Genomic DNA, 22,545 nt, shown 5'->3' with positions numbered 1-22,545 from the left:
GACGAAGCCGCAACCTCCCATCACGGCACTCTTGGCGCTGCTGCCACTTATGGCCCGATTATGGAGCAAATACGACCATTCCGTCATGTGCCACCTCGTTTGACATTCGTGGCCCCCACGTATACCTCCAACAAAACCCTAGCCCACGTGCAATTGGGCTCCACACAATTCTCTCCTCCTAATTCACGCAGTCAAGTAGACCTCAATCTTAGAGACGACCAGCTAACTCAAAGAGTAGACGACCAAAACAACTTGGTTGGACAGCTCCTCAAACAGATTGACTTGGTCCGAGACCTTGGCCTTGGATCCAATGGCAAAGAGAGAAGGATGGACGAATGCACCGGCAGACAGTTAAAGAGGTCTTAAGCAGGTCGAATAGGAACTAACATGCAAGGAGGAAGACAAGAACATGCTGCTCCACGTGCAAGCATGTCACAAGTATCCAAGGAACCTCCCCAGCAGGTTATAAGGATTAACACAATCCTGGCCAACTCCGAGGAATTTGGACTGACCAGCAAAAATAAGAAGAGGAAGATCAAACAAGCCACTGTGATCTCCCAAATCTCGATCGGCCTTCCACCAGCCGAAGACGATCCTGTGATCGGCTTCCAAAAGAAAGATCTAATTGGCCTCGATATGCCACACAACGACGCCCTTGTCATCAGCATTCAGATCGCTCTGGCCATGGTCGACCGAATCCATGCAGATGAGGGCAGCATAGCCAATATCCTGCAACTGGCAGTCATCCAGCAGATGGGCTTGGAGACAAAGATCAACAAATCAGCCAGGTCGCTGACTGGCTTCAATGGCGCAACGACGGTTACCGTGGGCACAATAGATCTTGACGTCTACTCCCCACCTGTAATCAGCTCGCAAACATTCATGGTCATTGATGAAGTCTCACCCTACAATGGCGTACTAGGAAGACCATGGATTGGCAAAATCAACGCTGCCACCTCTGCTACACGTCAGAAATCGGATAAGAGAAGCAAGCAAACACAGTTCCTCCCTATAAATCAGGCAGAACTGAAGGGAGTATAGCAACTAGAGGAGAAGGCAAATCTCATTCCTGACGGCCGAGCAGACCAGAAAGGAAAGGGAATAGTTACTCCCCAATAGCAATCAAAGAATCAGGACCAAATCGAGGGAATCCGTCCGGAGGTCTCTCCTGAAGAAGGATGGAAGCCCGAAGAGGACGTCGAGCTAGTACCCCTTGATCCTGACAAGCCAGAGAGAAAAGCGCGGATCGGCTCGTGCCTAAGCCAGGAGGAAAATGCAGAGCTTGCAGTCTTCCTCAAGAACAACAAAGAGATATTCGCATGGTCGCCATCCGACATGCCAGGCATCGATCCCCAGATCATCTGCCATCGACTTCACGTAAACCCTGCCAGCAAGTCAGTGACGCAGAAGAGACGCAACTTCGCTCCCGAGCGGGTAGCTATCATTGAGGCCGAGATTGACACACTCCTAGCTGCCGGATTCATCGAAGAGATCTTCTACTCGGAGTGGCTGGCAACGTTATTTTGGTGGCGAAACAAGAGAAGGGAAAATGGAAAGTTTGCATCGACTACACCGACCTCAACAAAGGCGTGCCCTAAAGACAACATTCCACTGCCAAGAATTGATCAATTCGTCGATTCAACTTCCAGCAATCAACTGCTAAGCTTCATGGACGCTTACTCGGGCTACAATCAAGTTATGATACATGAAGACGACAAGGCAAAGACCTCCTTCATCATCGAAAGAGGTACATACTGCTACAAAGTCATGCCCTTTACACCATAAACACATATATCTCTGGACATAGGCCAAACGGGCCACACTCATCGACACGTCTCCAGACGTAGGCCAAACGGGCCACTCTCATCGACACGTCTCCGGACATAGGCCAAACGAGTCACTCTCATCGACACGTCTCCGGACGTAGGCCAAACGGGCCACACTCATCGACACGTCTCCAGACGTACACCAAACAGGCCACACTCATCGACACGTCTCCAGACGTACGCTAAACGGGCCACTCTCATCGACATATCTTTGGACATAGGCAGAACATGCCCAGAGTCCCTAAAGGGGGACCCTTGCACTTTTAAATTTCCTAATGGGAATACACAAGCAAGACACTAGCTGGTTACTCGAGTAGTTCACAAGTCAATATGCAAATTGAAGTTGAAAAACAACTGAAATTTCCATAGCAAGCTGACCAACCGGCCAAGTTCAACAAAAGAAGATGGTCAGACAAGACCAATTATTCTAAACAAGAAAGCAGACTACAATGTGAAAAGAAATAAAGGAGTCTTCATTTACTCTGAGACGCCAGCAGGAGATCCTTGATCTACAGCCTCTTCGGAGTCCGCCTGATCAGCCACGTTCTCAGCAACTCCATCTGCTTGATCCGCGACGTCTGCCACTACCTCATTTGCTGCATCCTCCTCTACTTCATCCTCTTCAGCTACCGCCTCTTCGGCCGCTTGCTCTTCAGCTCCTTCCATGTTCACAGCATTAACCTGCTCACTTTGCACATGGAGCAAGTCAGAACAGAGCATCTCGATGTCTCCATCTCCAATGGCATAGAATGGATCATTTCCATTTGAACAGTCTAAGTAGCCCAACTTGTACGCATTCATGATAACTTCGAACTTGGACTTTTCAGCATACTTATGATATGCGCCAAATTTAGCCAGAAGCTTGTCATAACTAAAGGAGACGTCAGCGTCCTTGTGCTCAAGACGAAAGTAGGCATCTTTCCGACTAACCAAGTCAACAGCAGAAGAGGGGGCAACAACAGACGAGTTTCGGATAGTTTCAGCAACAAGAACTACTCCTTTTTGAAGCAGATGAAATGTTGCTTCCTTTTGTTTTTCCAAGAAAGACTTGAGAATGTGCCAAGATCGACGGCCTGACGAATGTGATCGACCAACTCAAAACAGGAGGACGAGTTTGATAGGAAGCTCGTCTTGAGCAAATCAGACATGCATGCATCCCCTGCAGGGCTAGACTTTTTCACCTTGGGATCAACCGCCGACACTGAAGAAGAACCCTTCGCCCAGGCAGATGACTTTCTCATCTTCTTAGCCTCCGCCAACCTCACCTCCAAAGGAGTCAATGATACTGAATCAACTCCACACTTGACTGCTCGTGACTCAACAGCTGGATCATGAGTAGACCTCCTGCTTCGATCTCTATCTTTTGACAGATGCAGACGACTCGAACTTCAAGGTGGAATGTCTACATCTCTTTGACGCTCCGCAGAACTAGTTCGCGAGCGAACCACTTCACGGAGCATATCACGGTTTCCAAGCTTGTCAGCAGGAGGCTTCAGTAGAACATCCCGAGCACTGCGCATACCACCAACCTTCCTGTTATATGCACCAATGAGATGTTTAACCATACTAGATGACGAGGGAACAGCTCCTACTTAAGTCTTATTAGTAGAAGGGAGCTTTGGCTTCTTCCTCAACGGAGACACATCATTCGCACGCGAAGTCGCAACTCCATTTCTTGAAGACTGGACATCAGCCTTCCTTTGGGCAGATCATCAGAGTCTGGACCATTCTGCTTCCATCTCTCAAACATCCTGGGCAGGGGGCAGACGAGGCCCGCAACGCATGAGGCCAAGCATGCTCCAGCCTAGACCTACGACGCTAGGCAGTAGCTGGTCCACCTGCTCCACCACAGTTGCCGCCCACTACTAGCCATCGCCTGTCACGACGACAACTAGTCGGGCTTCCCCTAGCTGATCCTCGAAGCAAAAAAGAAGAAAAAAAAATATATGTGCTCGACTTACCTTGGGATGCACGGCGACTCCTCTCTTCAACAAGCAGTACAAATTCTCCAAGATCTCTCTCAAGCTAGAAAGTAGAGAAGTTAAGTTTGCGATGTGAAGAAGAGTGAAGAGAAGCCCTGCATTTATACATGTTGGGCATCCTAGGTCAAGAAGGAATCGCAAGCCCATTCCTACTGGGAACCCAACTCCAAGAACAGTCAAAAGCCCACTCCAATTGAGAGCCCAAATCCAAGAAGGAAGCCCAGTTACAGCTGGACAGCCCAACAGATAATTCACATCTTCTACATGCCACCACGCACCATGCAGAAGCTGGCGGGCATTTGTGGGAACCGAATTAAATCAAAACCCTAGGTCAGATAATTCCTTCCATTTAGGGATTATTTGACCTAATTGGGAGTTACTCAATTTAAATTGGGAGTTACCTAATTAAGTTGGGATTGATTTGATTCCTACCACAATTAGGGATTTGAATTAAATCAAATAAATCAAATCCCTAATTAGTCAAATCTCGCCAAATTGGGGAGGAATAATTCCTTTCCATCTACGGAATTATTCCTCTGAAATCCTAGCCTCCAAGACCCCTATAAATAGATGGCTACACACAAGGTTGAGGTACGTCAGAATTACTACTAAAACTCTGCATAAATTTTCCTCTCAAAAACCCTAGCCACCTCCTCTCTCCCCCTCTCTTACAAAAGGCTCCGGCCGCCCGGTTTACACCATAAACACATATATCTCTGTACCCTAGTTAGTTAGTGTTTTTCTTACAAACTCTTGAACTAATTTAGGCATCGGAGGGCCTTTGGCCAACACCCCCCGGGTGTGGCCCTCTCATTTGTTCTATTTTGCAGGGAGAAAGAGGTGGTGAAGAACAAAGAGGAATCTTTCCAATCGAATATTCTCGTGAGGAAATTTGCTCCCACAAATACAACAAGTAGTAGCCTAAGCCAATGGAGAAAGAAACAAAAGCGAATGAATGAAAATTTGAGAAAAGAGACTCTAGCAAATGATGTTGTGATATTAGAGCATGAGATTAATAGGTACATCACCGAACCTATTGAAGATGTGGTTGATGAATTCGATGTTTTGAAGTGGTGGAAATTGAATGGGGTTAAGTCTCCGAATTTGGCACTTATTGCAAAGAATGTGCTTGCCAACCCGGTATCAACTGTGGCTTCGGAATCATACTTTAGCACGGTAAAAGATTAGAATAGGCTGGTATATTTTAGCTTTATCCACAACATACCATCCCAAGCTTAACTATTAGGCCTTGTTTGATAGGAAGGACTAGACTAGCAAAATGTATACATTTCATGCGTATCGTGGTCCCATATTTCATTCTAGCCCTATTGGTCCTCACCTTGTTCTTGACGCTTCCAAGAGGGTATGACCCTGAGTTCCTAGTCCACTCAGCGACCCTGCAATACCCACGCAATAATACCCCCTCCGAGTTTACCGCAATGTGGAACCTAACGCTCTTAGCCATGAACCCCAACAAGAAGTGGGACATCTACTGTGACAGCCTCCAGGCCTCGCTCTTCTACTACAGTCCCGTCTACCAACATATTACAGAGCTAGATCAAAAGTACCAATGTGTGATGCTCGTAGCAATGTCGTTGCGTCCCTTGCTTCTAACCACCACCAACCAAACACTAGTTAGTTTCAAAATCTCCACGATCGATGCTTATGTGGTTGATGACATGGCCAACAAAATCTCAGATGGTAACACCACAGATCAGTTTGTGTTCGTGCTACAGCCTACAGGTATAAGCTTCAATTGAAAAAAAATAATGTTTAAAGAAATAAATAATAATAATAATAATAATAACAAGCCCACTATTATTGAGATTATGAGATTTTTAAAATTTTAAATTTTCGACTCGTTAAAATAAAATTAATGTGAATTCACAAATAATATGGTTTGTTATGAGAGATTGAGGGAATTTCGTTTGCGTGTGAGGAAATGTAAATTTTCACACCCAACCCATTTGTTGCTATTTACTCTATGTGCTTAAAATTGAGAAGTGTGGAATAATAGCTATTCCAAGTCAAAATTAAGGTTGGTACAATCTAAATCTAATTCTAATCCTAATCCTAATCCATTCCAAGTCAAATCTAATTATCTCCTGAATATTGAATAATAATCTCTCTAAAAAAAAATTATACATAGACTCCTCACAAATAAAATAATAATAACAAAATTCAAAATTGAAACAAACGTTTCAAGTATAATAAGAAATTCAAATACATGGTGTGAACTTTGAGTTATTATAATAAGAAGTGGTATGTAGATTAATTTATTTGAATATAAGCATAAGGGGCTGGTCTAGTTTTCTATTTTGTTTGTTTTTTGTTTCATTTTTCAATTTTTCAATTTGTTTTTTTCAGCCATATGACGTCGTTTAACGTGCTTAAAATTTAAAAGAATAATTTTTTTTTTTTAAAAGGTCAGAAGAGAGAAGTATTTTTTTTTTGGTCGAAAACAGAAGAGAGAAGTACAACGAGATAAAACTAAAGTAGTGTAGGTCGAAGCAACGCCTTATTCAAACCCCAAAATCCAAATCCACCATCCGCTTACAGATCTCTCTCTCTCTCTCTCTCTCTCTCTCTCTCTCTCTCTATATATATATATATATATATATATATATTAAAAGATAAACAAACAAAAATGTCTTAATATACAAGATAATTATATAATTAAGGTTGGTACAATCTAAATCTAATTCTAATCCTAATCCTAATCCATCCCAAAGTCAAATCTAATTATCCCATGAATATTGAATAATAATCTCTCTAAAATCATGGTTGCCTGCCCGCTATTAGTACTAGTACTAGCGTAAGCCAAAGCCAAAGCCAAAGTCCAAGAAGCCAGCAACATCTCTAAAATCATGGTTGTCACTACTAGTACTGAAACTACCAGAGTCCAAACAGCCACCAACATATTAATCCCGGCTTCCGCTTCTAATGATCAGCCTATACGGCAACCCTTCTTCGACTGTAAGGGAACGTTCTTTTGCATCATGTGTTTCGTGGTCCCCTATTTCATTCTAGCCCCATTGGCCCTCACCTTGTTCTTGACCCGTCCAAGAGAGTATGAACCTGAGTTCCTAGTCCACTCAGCGGCTCTGCAATACCCACGCAACAATACCCCCTTGGAGTTTACCGCCATGTGGAACCTGACGCTTCTGGCCATGAACCCCAACAAGAAGTGGGACATCTACTGTGACAGCCTCCAGGCCTCGCTCCTCTACCAACATATTACGGAGCTAGATCAAAAGTACCAACATGTGCTGCTCGCAGCAACGTCGCTGCGTCCCTTGCTTCTAACCACCACAAACCAAACACTAGTTAGTTTCAAACTCTCCACGCTCGATGCTTACGTGGTTGATGATGTGGCCAACAAAATCTCGGATGGTAACACCACAGGTCTGTTTGTGCTCCAGATTTCGGTTTGCTACAGGTATAGGCTTCACTCGAAAGACGTGAAAATTCCAGAACCCAATGTCCAGAACTACTACTGCGACGTTCCAAGTCCAAGTTGGAGTATTCTCGGATGATAATAATAATAATTACAATAGGACTTTGGCGGCCAATGAATCAACCGCGTGCGAGGAAGGGGATTCAGTATCTTTCTTTTTAATACATTTTTGGATCATATGATTCCCAAAAATAAGTTAAGAATTTGGGGTAATTTTCCATCCATCTGTACTGTTAGAATCATCAAATATATATTGCAATTAAATAAACTTAAATTGAACTGATTTCCAATTCATTTCATTTGTCGAAACTTAACTGAATAACTAAGTTGAATTCACTTTACCGAACAAAACAATAGAAGAAACAAATGAATACAGTCCTAATAAAATTACACTTTTTTAACCAGATAACTGTTACGCACTGGCACTGTTGTAATATGCAAAAGTTGCAGAGACTGGAAGTATTTGATTTACGTCTCAAAACAGAACTACCAAATGTTAAAGCAAACAAAAATTTTAAAAAAGTTTTTCTTTCAAAATTTGAAAAGGAACATGATAGTCCATCAAACGAAGTCCCAACGTCACTAAATTTGAAGGGAAATGGAACCATGAGAAAATCCAAATGTTCCTGGAATTCTCATACTTGAGATTGATGCTCCCATTTACTTTGCAAATACCAACTACTTAAGAGAAAGGTACTAATTAATTAAACCTGAACACACTCTTGCATGTTATAAGCTTATTATTGATTGTGTAAACCAAGCTGCTTCCATCCCTTGGAGCATTAAGCTGCTTATTCAGGATATTCTCTTGTTGTGTTCCATTTGTGAGAAAATGGCTTGTAAGCATGTGTTTAGGGAGGCTAATTTTACGGTTAATGTTCTTGCCAACTTGGGGCACGAGCTTATTCCGTTTAAGTTGTGGGAGAACGGGCTAGCTTTGAAATATTCTCTTCCGTTTTATTTTGATCTTTTTGCCCGTAGTGCTTATCAAAATAAAGGACTCTTTTTTGTTTTCTGACTGGGTCATGGGGGAGGGGAAGGACCTCAATCACTGAGCTAAACCCAAGCAAGGACACATGCCATTATTGCTTTTAAGAATAATAAAGCAAGGAATCAGTGAATTGTTCTTGTACTTACACCAGTGTTCTAAATTTAATACAAGAATAATGTGCCTCAAACTGTAATTTAGTCAACTAAATCTAACTTTAGTCTCAGAAGACCAGTAATCTGAAGTTTCAAAACTTAGACACTTACATTGGCGAAGTCATGAATTTTGTCAAGCGAGGTCATAAGATACCTACTAATACCAAGAGGTGCAATGCAACGGCATATATACATAGACTTCTTGGAGAGGAGCCTAATGATGGTGCCAACATGCAAAGACAGAATAGTTAAGAAACAATCAACAATTTCTTTGCTCACTTCAGCAAAAAAAACTTTGTGGCCTTTTTGTGTCTATTAGGAGCTTCAAGCTCACACTAGGGTTGGAGGCTGCTGCCATATTGAACTAGTGATGAAGAAGACATAGCTTATCGTCTACCAGCATATGCCAATATTTGTTTGGTATTGCCTAATTATAGATTGATAATTGAAGCACTCAAACGTTGCCTTTACTGCAGTGAACCTCAACATTGTGTATCATGGTACAGGGCATTGTGCCAATGAAACTCAACTTTGGAACTTGGTCATCATCAACATGCATCTAGAGCTTGATCTCTATTTCTCTCACCCTTTCAGGAATTTAGGGGGCCACTTAGTAGACTCTTTGGGAATGCGCTTGAGATTGTTTTTGTAATCAATGTAGTAAAGCCCAAATCGTAAGGTATAGACATATCTTGAGGCTTCTTTGGAGCTAAAGGATCATTGCGGTAGCAGATTGGCTTCTTCGGAGTTGCAGGGTCGTTTTTACCATATCTTGAGGTATAATAATTGATGCCAACAAATCAAAGGAACCCTTCAACAATCTCCTCTCCTCCTTGGTGAAAATGGGCAGCCTTTCCTGACCAAATGTCTCACGTTCTTTGGATAATATCCATATATCAATGTCTCACGTTCTAAAACAGATTTCAGTGTAAGCCTTGAAATCATCCACAAAGGAACTTCAATGGGCTGAAAAGGATATGGTGTCAGTCAACTGCCCACAAAGGAACACATTGGTGAGAACTGCATTGGATTCCAATGATGCCTTCAGCAATTTCAGACCCTAAGAATTCATGAAAAGAAAATCATCATTTTGAATAAGATAAAAATACCTCCAACCAAAACAGAAACAAAAAGAACGCAAACCTCATCCATGGCTAGATGAACGATCCTCTCTTCAAGGGAACCAACTTCCTTACCATTGAACTTGTTCAGCATCACGATATGGTAGACATAGGCTTCACTTCCAAATTATCCATTATCCATTATCCATTATCATGTATGTAAACATCTTTCACATACCCTCCTCTACCACCACCAGATGAACCCAGTATAGCAGCGCGCATATACTATTTTAATATATTGTATTTAAACAAATAGCCGTGCTGCTATACTATTAATTAGAATAAAAATTTTAAAAAAACGAAGTATCGCCGCGCGGCTATACTACTAATTTAGAAAAAATTAAAAAGGGAGTATAGCCGAGCGGCTATACCATTAACTTAGGAAAAATTAAAAACGAAGTATATTGAAAAAACACAGCGCTCTTTTAATTTAGGAAAAAATTAAAAAAAAGAAGTCTAGCCGATCGGCTATACTATTAATTTGAAAACAAATTAAAGAAAGAGGATAGCCGCGCGGCTATACGATTTATTTTTAAAAAAAATAGAAAAAAGGACCCAGGTATAGCCGGGCGGTTATACTATTTATTATTAAAAAAAAGACCCCAGTATAGCCGAATGGCTATACTATTAATTTGAGAAAAGAAAAGGGGTATAGCCGGCTATACCCTTTAAATATAAAATATAATATTTAGTAGTATATCGGCTCGGCTATACTATTTATTTTTTAAAAAATGAAAAAAAAAAAAAAAAAAAAAAAAGGCCAAGAAAAGGAAAAGCTATACATTCTTTACATTCCCCTCTCTGCCTGGCTCGCTTCACTGAATCACACTTCCCATCAAAGTCTTCAAGTTCAAGGCCAAAAAAGAGGTGGGCAATTCCTCATTTGAGCTCTCATGGAGCCTCCCAAGAAATCAAAGAAAAGCAAGAAAGTTAGGAAATTGAAGAAAAACCTTGGATAGTTTCTTCAACCCAAGGTTTTTCTTTTCACTAAGCTCAGTCTCCAATTACTCTGCTTCCTGCTTTTTAGTGGAATGCATTCAAATTACTTGTAGTTTTAACTAAATTATCTTTATATTTTGTTTATTTTGGAAAATCTATGTACACAGACATCTAGAACAGGTGGTGGATTTTGTTCTGTAATGTTAAATTCGGTAATGATGTTCAAAACCTATAAACTATGCTTTTGTTCAGTTAGGCTGTCGGAAAAATCGTCCTAGCTAGGCGGCCGCCTAGGCGGGTCTAGGCGGGTCCATTTTTTTTCTTGACTTTAGCTAAATTATGAACTCGCTTCAATTTCTGATGGCCGCTATAAGAAAACTGGCTTTTGATTATGTGTTTTGCGAAAACAGAAAGATGTGGTCGAAAAGTTATTGCTAGAGGGAGCAATAGAGATTTTAGCCTGTAAAAGCTTTTTGTATTTAGTATTTTGGTTTTTACCTATATGACAATTTTTTTAAATTAATGCCTGAATTTTCTCGTGGATATGTATTGTCAGATAGGAAAGCTGAAGAAGGAGCTTAATCCAATGTCCTTTGGAGACCTTCTGTCTGTGTCTCCTTATCTGACAACAGCTTTCAAAATTGGAGTTATAGCTCTTGCCGTAAGTAATTAACATAATTCTTTAGTTACTGATATTTTTTAGGCCAGTTGATCACGAGAAAGAACATGTTGTATTGCAAACCGTTCTTAATTATAACAATTAATGGATTGTGGGTTTTCCTAATTGCTATGTGCAGGAAGGAGTAGCAGTAGGGAGAAGCTTTTCCATGTTCAAGAAAGACCACATTGATGGAAACAAAGAAATGATTGCCATTGGGATGATGAACGTTGCTGGTTCTTGCACTTCTTGCTACCTCACCACAGGTTAATCACTCATCGTACACATTTAATACTAATTAAATTAAGGGGTTTAATCTTAATTAGATTCATTTCATGTTGCTCATTAAGCGAAATTTTTTCATCAATTTTCAGGGCCATTTCCCAGATCGGCAGTTAACTACAATGCAGGATGCAAGACGGCAATGTCAAATGTTGTCATGGCAATTGCGGTTATGTTCACATTGTTGTTCCTCACTCCTCTGATCCATTACACTCCCCTGGTTGTGCTGTCTGCTATTATAATAGCCGCCATGCTCGGCCTCATAGATTATGAAGCTGCAATTCACCTCTGGAAGTTTGACACGTTTGACTTTGTTGTCTGCATGAGTAGTTGGCAGCATTGAAATCAGCCTAGTCTTAGCGGTACATACAGTTATGTCACACCAGTAAAAAATTACTGTGTGTGACAATAACACCATATCTACAACTTAACATTACTTATTAGAACTAATATTTCTTTTTTCTTGTGTGTAGGTTGCAATATCTGTGATCAGGGTACTTTTGTTTCTGGCAAGGCCAAGGACTTTTGTTCAAGGAAACCTTCCGAATTCCATGGTTTACAGAAATGTTGAGCAGTATCCCAATGCAAGCAATGTTCCTGGAATTCTCATACTTGAGATTGATGCTCCCATTTACTTTGCAAATACCAACTACTTTAGAGAAAGGTACTAATTAACTAAACCTGAACACACTCTTGCATGTTATAATCAAATTTAAAAATAATAATTTGGAAGTTGACCCAATGTCCTACTTGTTTTCAGGATTACAAGGTGGATAAATGATGAGGAAGACAGGATCAAATCTGCAGGGGAAAGTAGCTTGCAATATGTGACATTGGATATGACTGGTAACTAAGGGAAACAAATAGTGCATATGTATATAAAGAAAATTCATGTGACATTTTTTACCCTGAAATTAATTTGTTTTCTGGTTTAATTTGCAGCTGTTGGTAACTTACACAAGTGGGATAAGCATGTTTGAAGAGGTCAAAAAGCTTGTTGACAGAAGGGGGCTCCAGGTTCAAAAATCTGCAACACTTTCAATTTATCAAATATTTCCTTCCAAATTTTTATTTCATCTGTTTATATAACTCTGTAATTTTGTTCCCATCTGTGTTTAGCTTGTACTGGCGAACCCAGGAAGCGAGGTGATGAAGAAGATGAACAAGTCAGAGTTGATTGAGAAAACATGTCAAGGATGGATTTATCTCACAGTTGCAGAGGCTTTTGCAGCATGCAACTTCATGCTTCACTCCACCAAGCCCAACCCTGGCAAAGATCAAGAACCAGCTGCATGGAACAACGTTTGATGGCTTTGGCTGGCTACAATGTGAATTTATGTATCAGAAAGCAATATCCACATAAATATGAGGACTCATTTGAATTAAGGAGAAATGAATTTCAGGAAACAACGTTTGATGGCTTCGGCGGCTATAGTATTAGTTTCAGGAAAAATAATAATAGAAGGGAGTATAGACTAGCAGTTATACTCTTTTAATATATTATATTTATTAGAACAGTTTAGCCGGGCGGCCATACTTTTTACTCTTTTTAAAAAAAATTAAAAGACAGGGTATAGCCGAGCGGCCATACGTTTTACTTTTTTAAAAAAATTAAAAAACAGAGTCTATTCATTAGAATAAGAATTTTAAAAAACGTAGTATAGCCACTATTAATTTCCGGAAAAAATTAAAAAGGGAGTGTAGCCGTTCGGCTATACCTTCTTTAAACGCTATAGCCGCCCGGCTATACTTTGTATTTTTTGAAATTTTATTCCAATTAATAGTATAGCAAAAATGAAGAAAACGATACATTCAAGAGCAAAAGAGTAATACATGAGTCTCAAAAACATCTTGGAGTCACAAGGTCAGAAGTTCTAGCAAAAGTTAGTTCAACTACCTTAACAAAAGAAACTATCCTCTGAATTTTAAACTATCACTTATACTCAATAACACTAAACCTAATAATTTCGCAAACCTCATGAGAACTTTTTTATTTATTGTTTAAACAAGAGGTCCTGGGTTCGATCTCAGGCACTTGCGAATAGAGCAGACTCTGTTGGGAGAGGTCCCCGCTTTGCACCTGACCGTACCTCGAGAGATTTAGTCTCCGCAGTCGCACGGGGGATACCCTGAGAAACCAAAAAAGAAAAACATAACCACTAAGTTGGGCTTGCCCAGCATAACTAAAATGGTCTCAATTTCTGCAGCCTTAGGCCTTCTGAGAGCTTTAAACCCACCAGGGAATGGTCAATGGACTTTATATGAAAGTCTTGTTATGCTCTCTTGATACTTGACCCAACTTATTAGTTGGGTTGGGTCAGGCCCAGAAGATACTCTTACGTCTTACCCTTGTGCACAATCTTGATGTTCCCCAGAGTATTTCCACTAGGAGGTCCAGCCTGAGCAAGAGGCTTCCAATTCAGTTTCCAATGCCCAAGTCTTGTCAGAGTAAGAGTTGGGCTCCACCAACCTGGGCAAATCCAAAGGCAAGACTTGCCTGGACTGTTGCGTGGGCAAGCTGACTTAATGCTAACGTCATTGTGACGTCAACAACCAATTTAAATAACAAAAAAATTGGAAAAAAAAAACCCCAAAGATTTCAGTTCTTTTTTTGTTTATATAAATACCTAGCCGTATTCTTCACTTCCCACACTAAAACTCTATACAAATTTCTCTCATTATATCTCATGTGAATAGTGGTTGCCCTTAGGTTGTCATGGTAATGGGTGGAAAACCAACAACAACAAAAAATTGCTAGGGCTGGCACTATTTATGTGAATAGTAACAATCATTACCTCCCATTTCCCTTTGCCATGACAAATGAGTGGAAATGCTCTAATAAACTTGTGAACTTGTGGGTTTAATTAGCAAGGAATGCATACTTTCTTCTAACCTTTGATAGATGGTCATTCACACATGTTTAGACAATTGTTAATCGTGAATGCCTATGGACTTTACAACGGATTAAACATACATCAACAACGAGCAGACGTCTACTTGTGCTTGAATAAGTATTCAAGCAAAACATACTTGGAACTTAAGTTTGGTTTTAAACAATTACTCAAGAGCAAAACTCATCTTTAGGCATTGAAGTATAAAACGAGGAGACTTAATGCTGGCACAAAATGGATGCAAGTCAGTGCACGATTCACAAGCATGGATGATTATTTCATTTGGTGGTTGGGATCGATTGTGCAGCAAAAGCTCAGACAAAATAATGTACCAAAACAAAAGGCCCAAAAAAAGAAGAAGAAAGACAAACCAGAGTCTTTCAGTGCCCCAATTGCATCTTTTTGTTCAAAATGAGGCCTTGATGGTGTCAAATCTCTCAGACTAGAAGTATGAAATTCAGCTTTATGCGACAAGCAAAATAATGATATAGCTGCTAATGGGTCAGATTTTATAACTCATGCTAGAACTGATAAATTGGAGAAGCTGTAAAACATATCATAATGTTTTCACCAAACATGTGACATTGTGTAGTGAAATAAATTAGGGAAATGATGTCTAATATCATTATTTTGATAGCAAATTGAAAATATCGATATGATAGCAATACTTTATGTTAGGCTTTTTATCACAAAACATTCTTGACATTTGCAAAACTATTATATTGCGTTCTTAAGGTTTTATTGTGTCACTCGTGGTCCCTGACGTCAATATATGATCGCTCTTAAAATAGTTCCTACCATGACTTTCCGTTAAAAAAATCGTTAAATCTTGTGACGTGAGATCACGCGCCCATTTATCCGGAAATCACTAAACCTTGTGACGTGAGATCACACGCCCATTTATGAGGGATATAATCATCAGACCAACTCCTTTTTACCTCCTCACGCCTCAAACCCATTTCCTCTAGATTGTCGTCAACACCATCATACCCATTACGCTTTTTCTGAGAAGTAAATCTGATCTGCAAAAGTGAAATTAGAAGCAAGAGTCTTCTAATAGTGATTGAGAGGATGGATGAGGCAAATGAAAACTATCGAAAAGGGGGGAAAGGCTGCAACGTATAAAGGTAAGGATCATTTTAAGAATTCAAAAGCAAAGTGTTCAGTATTCTTTTGTCTGCACATGCACACAATTCAAAACCTAATGCTCCAGCGGGAACAAGTAGTTCACAACCTTCTCTAGCAGTTGTCAGGCTTTCACAACCCTCTCCAGCACCTCAAGTGGCATCACAGCCTCCTACTGCACACAATTCTTCATCCCAGCAAGCCTCAACATCACAAACTGTCCAAAGAAGGAGACTAAAGTCTCCAGCAAAGAAAGGAAGGCCATGGAGAGTTTGAGATTATGTTTTATGGAACTGTAATTGGTTTTTGATGGAAGTGGTCTAAGGTTTTTGATGTATGATATTGTTTTTTGATGGAAGCTTTCTAGGGGTTAAAGTGATGGAACTGAAAGTGGTTTTTGATGGAAGTCATGTAGGGGTTAATGTGATGGAACTCAATGTGGTTGATGATGTAATTGAAAGTGATTTTTTATGTATGGAGTTGGTTCAATTTGTTCATAGTGGTTGATTGTTTAGTTTATTCAATTTGTTCAATGTGTGTTGTTTATAGTTCAATTTGTTCATGTTCTTCCCTTCCATTTTCAGCGCTTGTTCTTCGTCCAAAGTAAGACATTCTTCTAGGATGTGAAAATAGAACTGTAGCTTTAGTTGCGCCCTAAACACAAAAACCCATAATAAAGCCCATCTTCCCCGCCAATCCAACAAGAAATGAAGGGAAATGGTTCCAAATTGGCGGCAAATGGGTCTGAGGCGTTGAGGAGATCAAAGGAGTTTGGTCTGACGATTATATCCCTCATAAAATGAGCATGTGATCTCATGAGATTTAACGATTTTTTTGACAGAAAGTCACGATAGGGACTATTTGAGAGCACACATATTAACGTTAGGGACCACGAGTGATACAAAAAACTTTAATAACGCAATCTGATAGTTTCACGAATGTGAGAGATGTGTTGTGCTAAAAAACCCTTTATGTTATATCAAGATTATCTAGGACGGTTTGTTATCGAAATGATGGGACAATATTTATTGAACTATTTGTTCCAGTAACAATAATGTTATTTTAACAACTTAGTGGTAGTTAAGAGCATTTTTAGTAAGATATCATGTTTTGTATGTCCAATGATTATTCATGAAATTTGAGCTCATTGGATTATTGAAGTGGACAAGACTTGTGCAGTTGAACAGTGTCAAAGCAGCATCTCTCTCTCTCTCTCTCTCTCTCTCTCTTTTATGGTCTCAAATTGGTGGAAGCTGACCAGGAGTTCGCATTTTCTCTAGTGCTAAACCAACCAGGTGGATTTGATATTCACACCCATCCATCCATCCATGATCCAATCCCTTGCTTGTGTGCTGAAACCAAAGCTAAAGCCAGAGTGGTCTCTCTCACTCTAAATCAATCATTTTGTGCTGGATAATGCAGTACCAAAATATATACAAACAAATAAATAAATAAATATATATATGTATATAACATAATAAATAAAGAAAGAGAAGGAGAAAACCAACCACGCACAGAGAGAAACATGCACTCAAAGCAAAGCTCAAAGCATATGGTTGCTGAGTGCTTGGCCCCTCTGTATGGTTTAGACTCTGATGGGGGATTTCCTTCTTCTTTTCGTTTTGTTTTGTTTTGATTCATTCTATTTGTTGCCAATTAGTTTTCATGATCTTGTAGGTCTAGCCAGGCTTAAAAGGATTTTGGTTTGAGTTGAAGGGCTAAAAAGTACTTGAAGTTCTGGTGTAAATTTTGGTAACATTTTCTTCTGCATCATCTCATTTTAACATTATGGTGGTCATTTAGGAACTCAAATGATCAGATTATCACTTGAATTGAAATCACAAAGATGAAATAAGATAAGTGAAACTCATCAGCCTCAAGAAAATAGAGATTTGTCAAAAAGAAAATGAAGAGAATTGATAGCCTCCTATGGGAGATGCTTATGTAACTGATGAGAGAGAGACAGACATTCAACATTTTCTGCAAAACATTTCCTGACTATTTGAATACTATTCTCACTAAATAACAAAGAAGTGGTAAAGAACTTAGAAAGAATCAAAAAGCATAAGTAGATGGTTTTACATTTATTAGGTAAAATAGGTATAGTCACACAGTCTACCAGCAATGCAATCAAACTTATGGACACAGAAGTAGTGGAATGGAATGCAGCACTCAAAGCGTAACGAAATGCTAACAGATCGGAAGTGGTGCACCGTTCCAGCCCTCGAGGCAATCCAGAATCGGGTCGATGATCTTTCCCTCGCAGATAGCTGTGAACACCTTGTCACATTCTTCGCCCGGTGACCTGACCTTTTCCCCTGTTAGGTACTCTGCACCCAACTCCTCCCTCACAAATTTGTACAAGGGGTAAGACCTGCATTCCGTAATCCTGTTTGGAACTCCAGCACTTCCACTATCCAATGCAGCCCTTGCACTATCCACCTCTTTAGGCAAAAGCACCTTCAGCTCTTCCTCAAAAGCAACAATCTTTTGGAAGATTGAAGTGCTTGCATTCTTCTCATTCTCACCATTTGTCAAAGCATGCTCAACCAGCACTTGCCTTAGTTTTTGCATCAATGGGTAAGTGGCACTGCAGGGGTCGTCGATGTAGGCGAAAACATATTCCCTATCGACCACTTTAAGCAAATCCTTCTCACAGAATCTTGATGGGTGGAGCTCTCCATTAACCCCAGTTGTCAAAGTTCTCTTAGCCACTTGGCTCACTGTGTTCTTAACTGTGTTCCTCAAGTTCTCCTCCAAATGCCTCAAATCAATGGCTTGGCAAAGTGCCACCAAAAATGTGGAAGACATGAGCTTCAAGATATCAACAGCTTCAGCTGTCTTTCTTGAAGAGATCAACCCCAAAGAGTTCACGTCTTGGTTGTGCTGCTCTGCACTCTGGACATGGTTAGTGACCGGGTTCGCGAGAAACTGAAGCTCAGAACAATAAGATGCCATGGCAATCTCAGCCCCCTTGAAGCCATAATCCAAACTTGGGTTCCTGCCTCCAGACAGATTTGATGGCAATCCGTTGTTGTAAAAGTCATTGACAAGCTCAGAAAATTGAGCAAACATGAGCTTCCCAATGGATGCAATAGCCAAACGAGTATTGTCCATAGAGACACCAATTGGGGTCCCCTGGAAGTTGCCACCATGCAAGGCCTTGTTCCTTGACACATCAATCAAAGGGTTGTCATTGACTGAGTTGATCTCCCTCTCAATGGATTTGGTGGAGTACCGGATCACTTCGATCTGTGGACCGAGCCATTGAGGTGAAGTTCGGAGAGCATATCGATCCTGTTTTGGCTTCTGCAGAGGGTCCTGCTCGTGCAACTTCTTAGCAGCTTTAACATAAGAGCTACCATCCAAAATATGTTCCATAATTGCTGCAGCTTCAATTTGGCCAGGGTGGTGCTTCAACTTATGCGTCAAGTGGTCAGTAAATTCAGGCTTCCCCTGCATAACTTCAGCAAAAATTGCTGATAGAATTTCTGACAGCAATGCCAAAATGTTAGTGTCGAAAAGAACCGTGGAAGCCAAGCCAGAACCAACAGCAGTGCCATTAACAAGAGCCAGGCCTTCTTTAGGCTGCAACTCAAAGAACCCGGAATTGATACCAACAAACTCAAAGGCCTCTGCAGCGCTGAGGGTCTGGCCATCTGGTCCAACAGCCTTGGAATTAGGCCTGCCAGTTAGCATCCCGGCGATGTAGGACAGCGGGACAAGGTCACCGGAGGCTGTGATCGTGCCGCGTAGGGGCAAGCATGGAGTGACATTGTTGTTGAGGAACTTGGTGATGACTTCCAAGATCTCAAATCTTATGCCAGAGTAGCCCTGGAGGAGTGTGTTGATCCTAACCAACATGGCTGCTCTTGTTGCCTGGTGAGGCAAAGTGTGGCCCGACTCTTTCGTGCTCCCAAACACTCCAGCGTTCAAGAATCTGAACCAAGAAAATCAAACAACAATTATCAGCCATGGTTTGGTGAATTAAGAAAGGCATTGAAAAACAAATGTAACTAAGGAGGAGAAAAGCGGATGGCATAATTATAAAATTCAAATCCACTTGGGTCCAAAATTATTAGTTTAACATTCAAGATCCACTATAGCAGATCTTTCACCTAATTATAATTGTCACCTTTGGTGACAAACCCGACTTTCACCTTGTTATTCTAAAGGTTTCCTATAGCAAAATTCTCAACCCCCAAGTCCACAAAACATGTTCTTTCCCAAAAAAAAAAAAAAAAACAGAGAGAGAGAGAGAGGATGGGCTGTCAACCCGTCCTGACTCAGTCAACTCGCCCGTTTAAACTCGGTCCCTATATATTCCATTTGCAAGTAATTAACTAAGCAATGCCTAAGCCCCAATACCCACCACAACAACAAATCATTCAACTCGTCCACCATACACTGGGTCAACTCAGTCGAGTCAAAGTTCTAGGTGAGGCAAGCGATGCAAATAAAACGATGGGAACTAGTTGGCTGAGCTACCGACTACCAATCTACAGTATATGATACACTTACGATCGAACATTAACAGTGTACAAAAAAATATCGACAATGTAGCATGTGCTGTAAATTGATATTCGGTATCATAAAAAATGTTATGATGAGGAGGAGCTAGAGCTTACCTAATGAGCTCCTTCTGAAGGGCAGCCCCTTGCTTTGTTCTTCTGTGGGAGGTAGCACCAAACCCGGTGGTGACACCATAGCTGTCAGTCCCTTTGCTCATGCTGTCCATGACCCAGTCGCTGCTGGCCTTGACGCCGGCCCGGGCTGACTCAGAGAGCTCAACCTTGACCCCAGAGTCATGAGTGGCTATGGCCGCCACTTGGGAAATGGTCAGGCTCTCTCCACCGAGCTTCACCACCGGCTTCCTGTACTCAGCCACCATGCGCTTCACCTCATCCAAGTGGCTCCCTTTTAGTGTCTCTGCTGCCACACCCCAGTTCAAAGGGTCCTTCTTTATGCAGAGCTCAGGAGACTCTACCGATCCGTTTTTGTGACCATTTTGCTTGATGGAGTTGGTTGCCATGTTAATTACCAAAAACCCAAATGGGAAAATACAAAAACTGATGAGAGCAAAGTGTTTGATGAATGTGAGAAGAATAAGGAGGAGGAGGGTGTGCAGAGTGTTTTTCTGAGAAGTGGAGGGAGAGAGGAGGGTGCTTAAATAGAGAGATGGTGGGTGGAGAAGAAGTGTTAAAAGGAGGGAGGGTTTTGAAACGGGTCATATTTGGGAAGTGCTTGGTAGGTGAGCATAAGGGTGGCAGAGAGCCACACGAGGGTTGGTTGAAAATTGAATGTGACCGTATGATCATCTATGGATCCAACGGTGGGGATGTAGGCTACGTGGCTTCTAAGGTGGATGATTGGACGACCGAATACTTGTTAGTTGCTTGGTATAGGGGTAGGAGACGACACCAGGAAAGTGGTTGGTGAGGATTGTTTTGAGTGTGGAAAAGTAAAAGGAAAAGCAAAATTAAAAATGAATAAGTTTTTCTTTTGTTGTATTTATGCAATTTTATGGCCAACTTGTATCGGTATTGAATATGGAGGTTTCACAGCGTAAGGTGTTTTTTTTCACAGCCTTCGTGAAGTTTTCCATTGCATTTTTTTGGGTTATATTTTCAATTAAATTATTATTTCAAAATTCGTTCTCTGATACTATTCAGGTTCTCTGAATTTGATTATATATTATATTTGACGGAGGTTGCTGCAAATCATCCAAATATTCTTTATTAAAATTTTTGTTTATTTGTTCGCTCTCTTATGCACAAGTAGTTTGATGAAAATCATGTTTTCTCTAGATCTATTACAAATAAGATGATGGGTGCTCTTATGCACAAGTAGTTTGATAAAAATCATATTTTTTCCAGATCTATTACAAATAAGATGATGGTGTGGCCGCAACCACATGGATTAAATTTTTATGAAATATGTAGGGCTTAAGTGTTGGCAACCACATGGATGAATTGTTATACCATATATTTTGTAGCATAAAATGAGAAAATTAGCAAGAATATTCGAATAAAAATTTATGGTGAAGTTTTGGCATTTGAGAGTGCGTGACTGACTGGAAGTGAATGACGTCTTTTTTTTTTTTGTGAAAACCAAGGTATCCCCCGCGCGATTGCGGGGACTAACCCTCGAGGTACTGTCGGGTGCAAAGCGGGGACCTCTCCCAACAAAGTCTGCTCTATTCGCAAGCGCCTGGAATCGAACCCAGGACCTCTTGTTTAAAGGATCCAAGCCCCTTCCACTTGGACCAAGTGGATTTAAAGAAAACTAGCAAAAAAATAAAGAAAACTAGCTTCCACTGAAGCTTTTGGAATATAAAGAAAACTAGCAAAAAATAGTTTGTTTAAAGAATGCTATTATTTCCACTCATCTTATCTTTAAAATTTTAAAGCCATATTTATCTCTTTACAAAATGATTTCTAAAGACAAATTTACAACTCTCTCTCTCTCGCACACGCACCCACAACCACAACCACAACCACATCCACATATATTTTTTTCTTTTGTTCAAAATCCACACTGACCGTCCTTTCCATCCTTCTCCATCGTCCCGGCCTGTAATTTCTCAGCACACCCATCAACCCCACCCACCCACCGTCCCTGCAATTTCTCAGCATTCCCATTAACTCCACCCCCAATCTTATGTCTCAATTATAACCCCACCCTCCCTGCAATTTCTCAGCACACCCATCACCTCCCTGCAATTTCTCAGCACTCCCATTAACTCCATCCCCAATCTTATGTCTCAATTCTAGCCCCACCCTCCCCGCAATTTCTCAGCAAACCCCTCCCTGCAATTTTTCAGCACACCCATCACCTCCCTGCAATTTCTCAGCACTCCCATTAACTCCATCCCCAATCTTATATCTCAATTCTAGCCCCACCCTCCTTGTAATTTCTTTGAGTTTCTGTACAAAAAAAAAAAATAGATGACATGGTCAACATCTTCAGAGGAGGAGGCGCGTGGGTTGGGGTGGAAATATCAAATTGGCGGCGGGGGTCAGTGGCGGACCCAGAAAAGTTCAGCAGTGAGGGACGTGGATAAGGGTTAAATCCAAATTGTTCGCATGTGGTGTGGTTATAGCCAAAAATGGCGCAGAGAA

General features: G+C 40.8%; 2 protein-coding genes and 1 pseudogene across 3 annotated transcripts; 2 read left to right on the top strand and 1 right to left on the bottom strand.

Moving 5' to 3' along the window:
* Nucleotides 1-387: 387 nt before the first annotated feature.
* LOC148293592 (uncharacterized) lies at nt 388-1,041 on the top strand. Its single transcript, XM_088254527.1, has one exon. The coding sequence runs from the start codon at nt 388-390 to the stop codon at nt 1,039-1,041; it is 654 nt and encodes a 217-aa protein (XP_088110653.1).
* A 9,971-nt stretch (nt 1,042-11,012) lies between these two features.
* LOC110766156 (sulfate transporter 3.1-like) lies at nt 11,013-12,883 on the top strand (annotated as a pseudogene). Its single transcript, XR_015836471.1, has 7 exons — nt 11,013-11,129; nt 11,266-11,392; nt 11,501-11,770; nt 11,882-12,072; nt 12,169-12,254; nt 12,351-12,425; nt 12,528-12,883. The product of XR_015836471.1 is annotated as a sulfate transporter 3.1-like (transcript).
* Nucleotides 12,884-17,476: 4,593 nt separating this feature from the next.
* PAL1 (PHE ammonia lyase 1) lies at nt 17,477-20,608 on the bottom strand. The gene is made up of 2 exons (XM_088254294.1): nt 20,053-20,608; nt 17,477-19,364 (listed from the first exon to the last, which is right to left on the bottom strand). Exons 1-2 carry the CDS (start codon nt 20,454-20,456, stop codon nt 17,615-17,617), a joined length of 2,154 nt encoding a protein of 717 aa, XP_088110420.1. The 5' UTR covers nt 20,457-20,608; the 3' UTR covers nt 17,477-17,614.
* Between the last annotated feature and the right edge of the window lie 1,937 nt (nt 20,609-22,545).

The sequence above is a fragment of the Prunus avium genome, chromosome 6, assembly GCF_965620075.1.
Source record: "Prunus avium chromosome 6, drPruAviu1.hap1.1, whole genome shotgun sequence".
NCBI classification, from domain to species: Eukaryota; Viridiplantae; Streptophyta; class Magnoliopsida; order Rosales; family Rosaceae; genus Prunus; species Prunus avium.
Note: the sequence above shows the minus strand (reverse complement) of the source record. Positions and strands in the feature narration are given on the sequence as shown.

What these genes read in the sequence shown, in the direction of transcription:
- LOC148293592 (XM_088254527.1), top strand. Translation starts at nt 388, where the DNA reads ATGCAAGGAGGAAGACAAGAACATGCTGCTCCACGTGCAAGCATGTCA.
- PAL1 (XM_088254294.1), bottom strand. Translation starts at nt 20,456, where the DNA reads ATGGCAACCAACTCCATCAAGCAAAATGGTCACAAAAACGGATCGGTA. An exon ending in CTTCAGAAGGAGCTCATTAG is followed by an intron (nt 19,365 to 20,052) that starts GTAAGCTCTAGC and finishes TTCTTGGTTCAG; the next exon opens with ATTCTTGAACGCTGGAGTGT.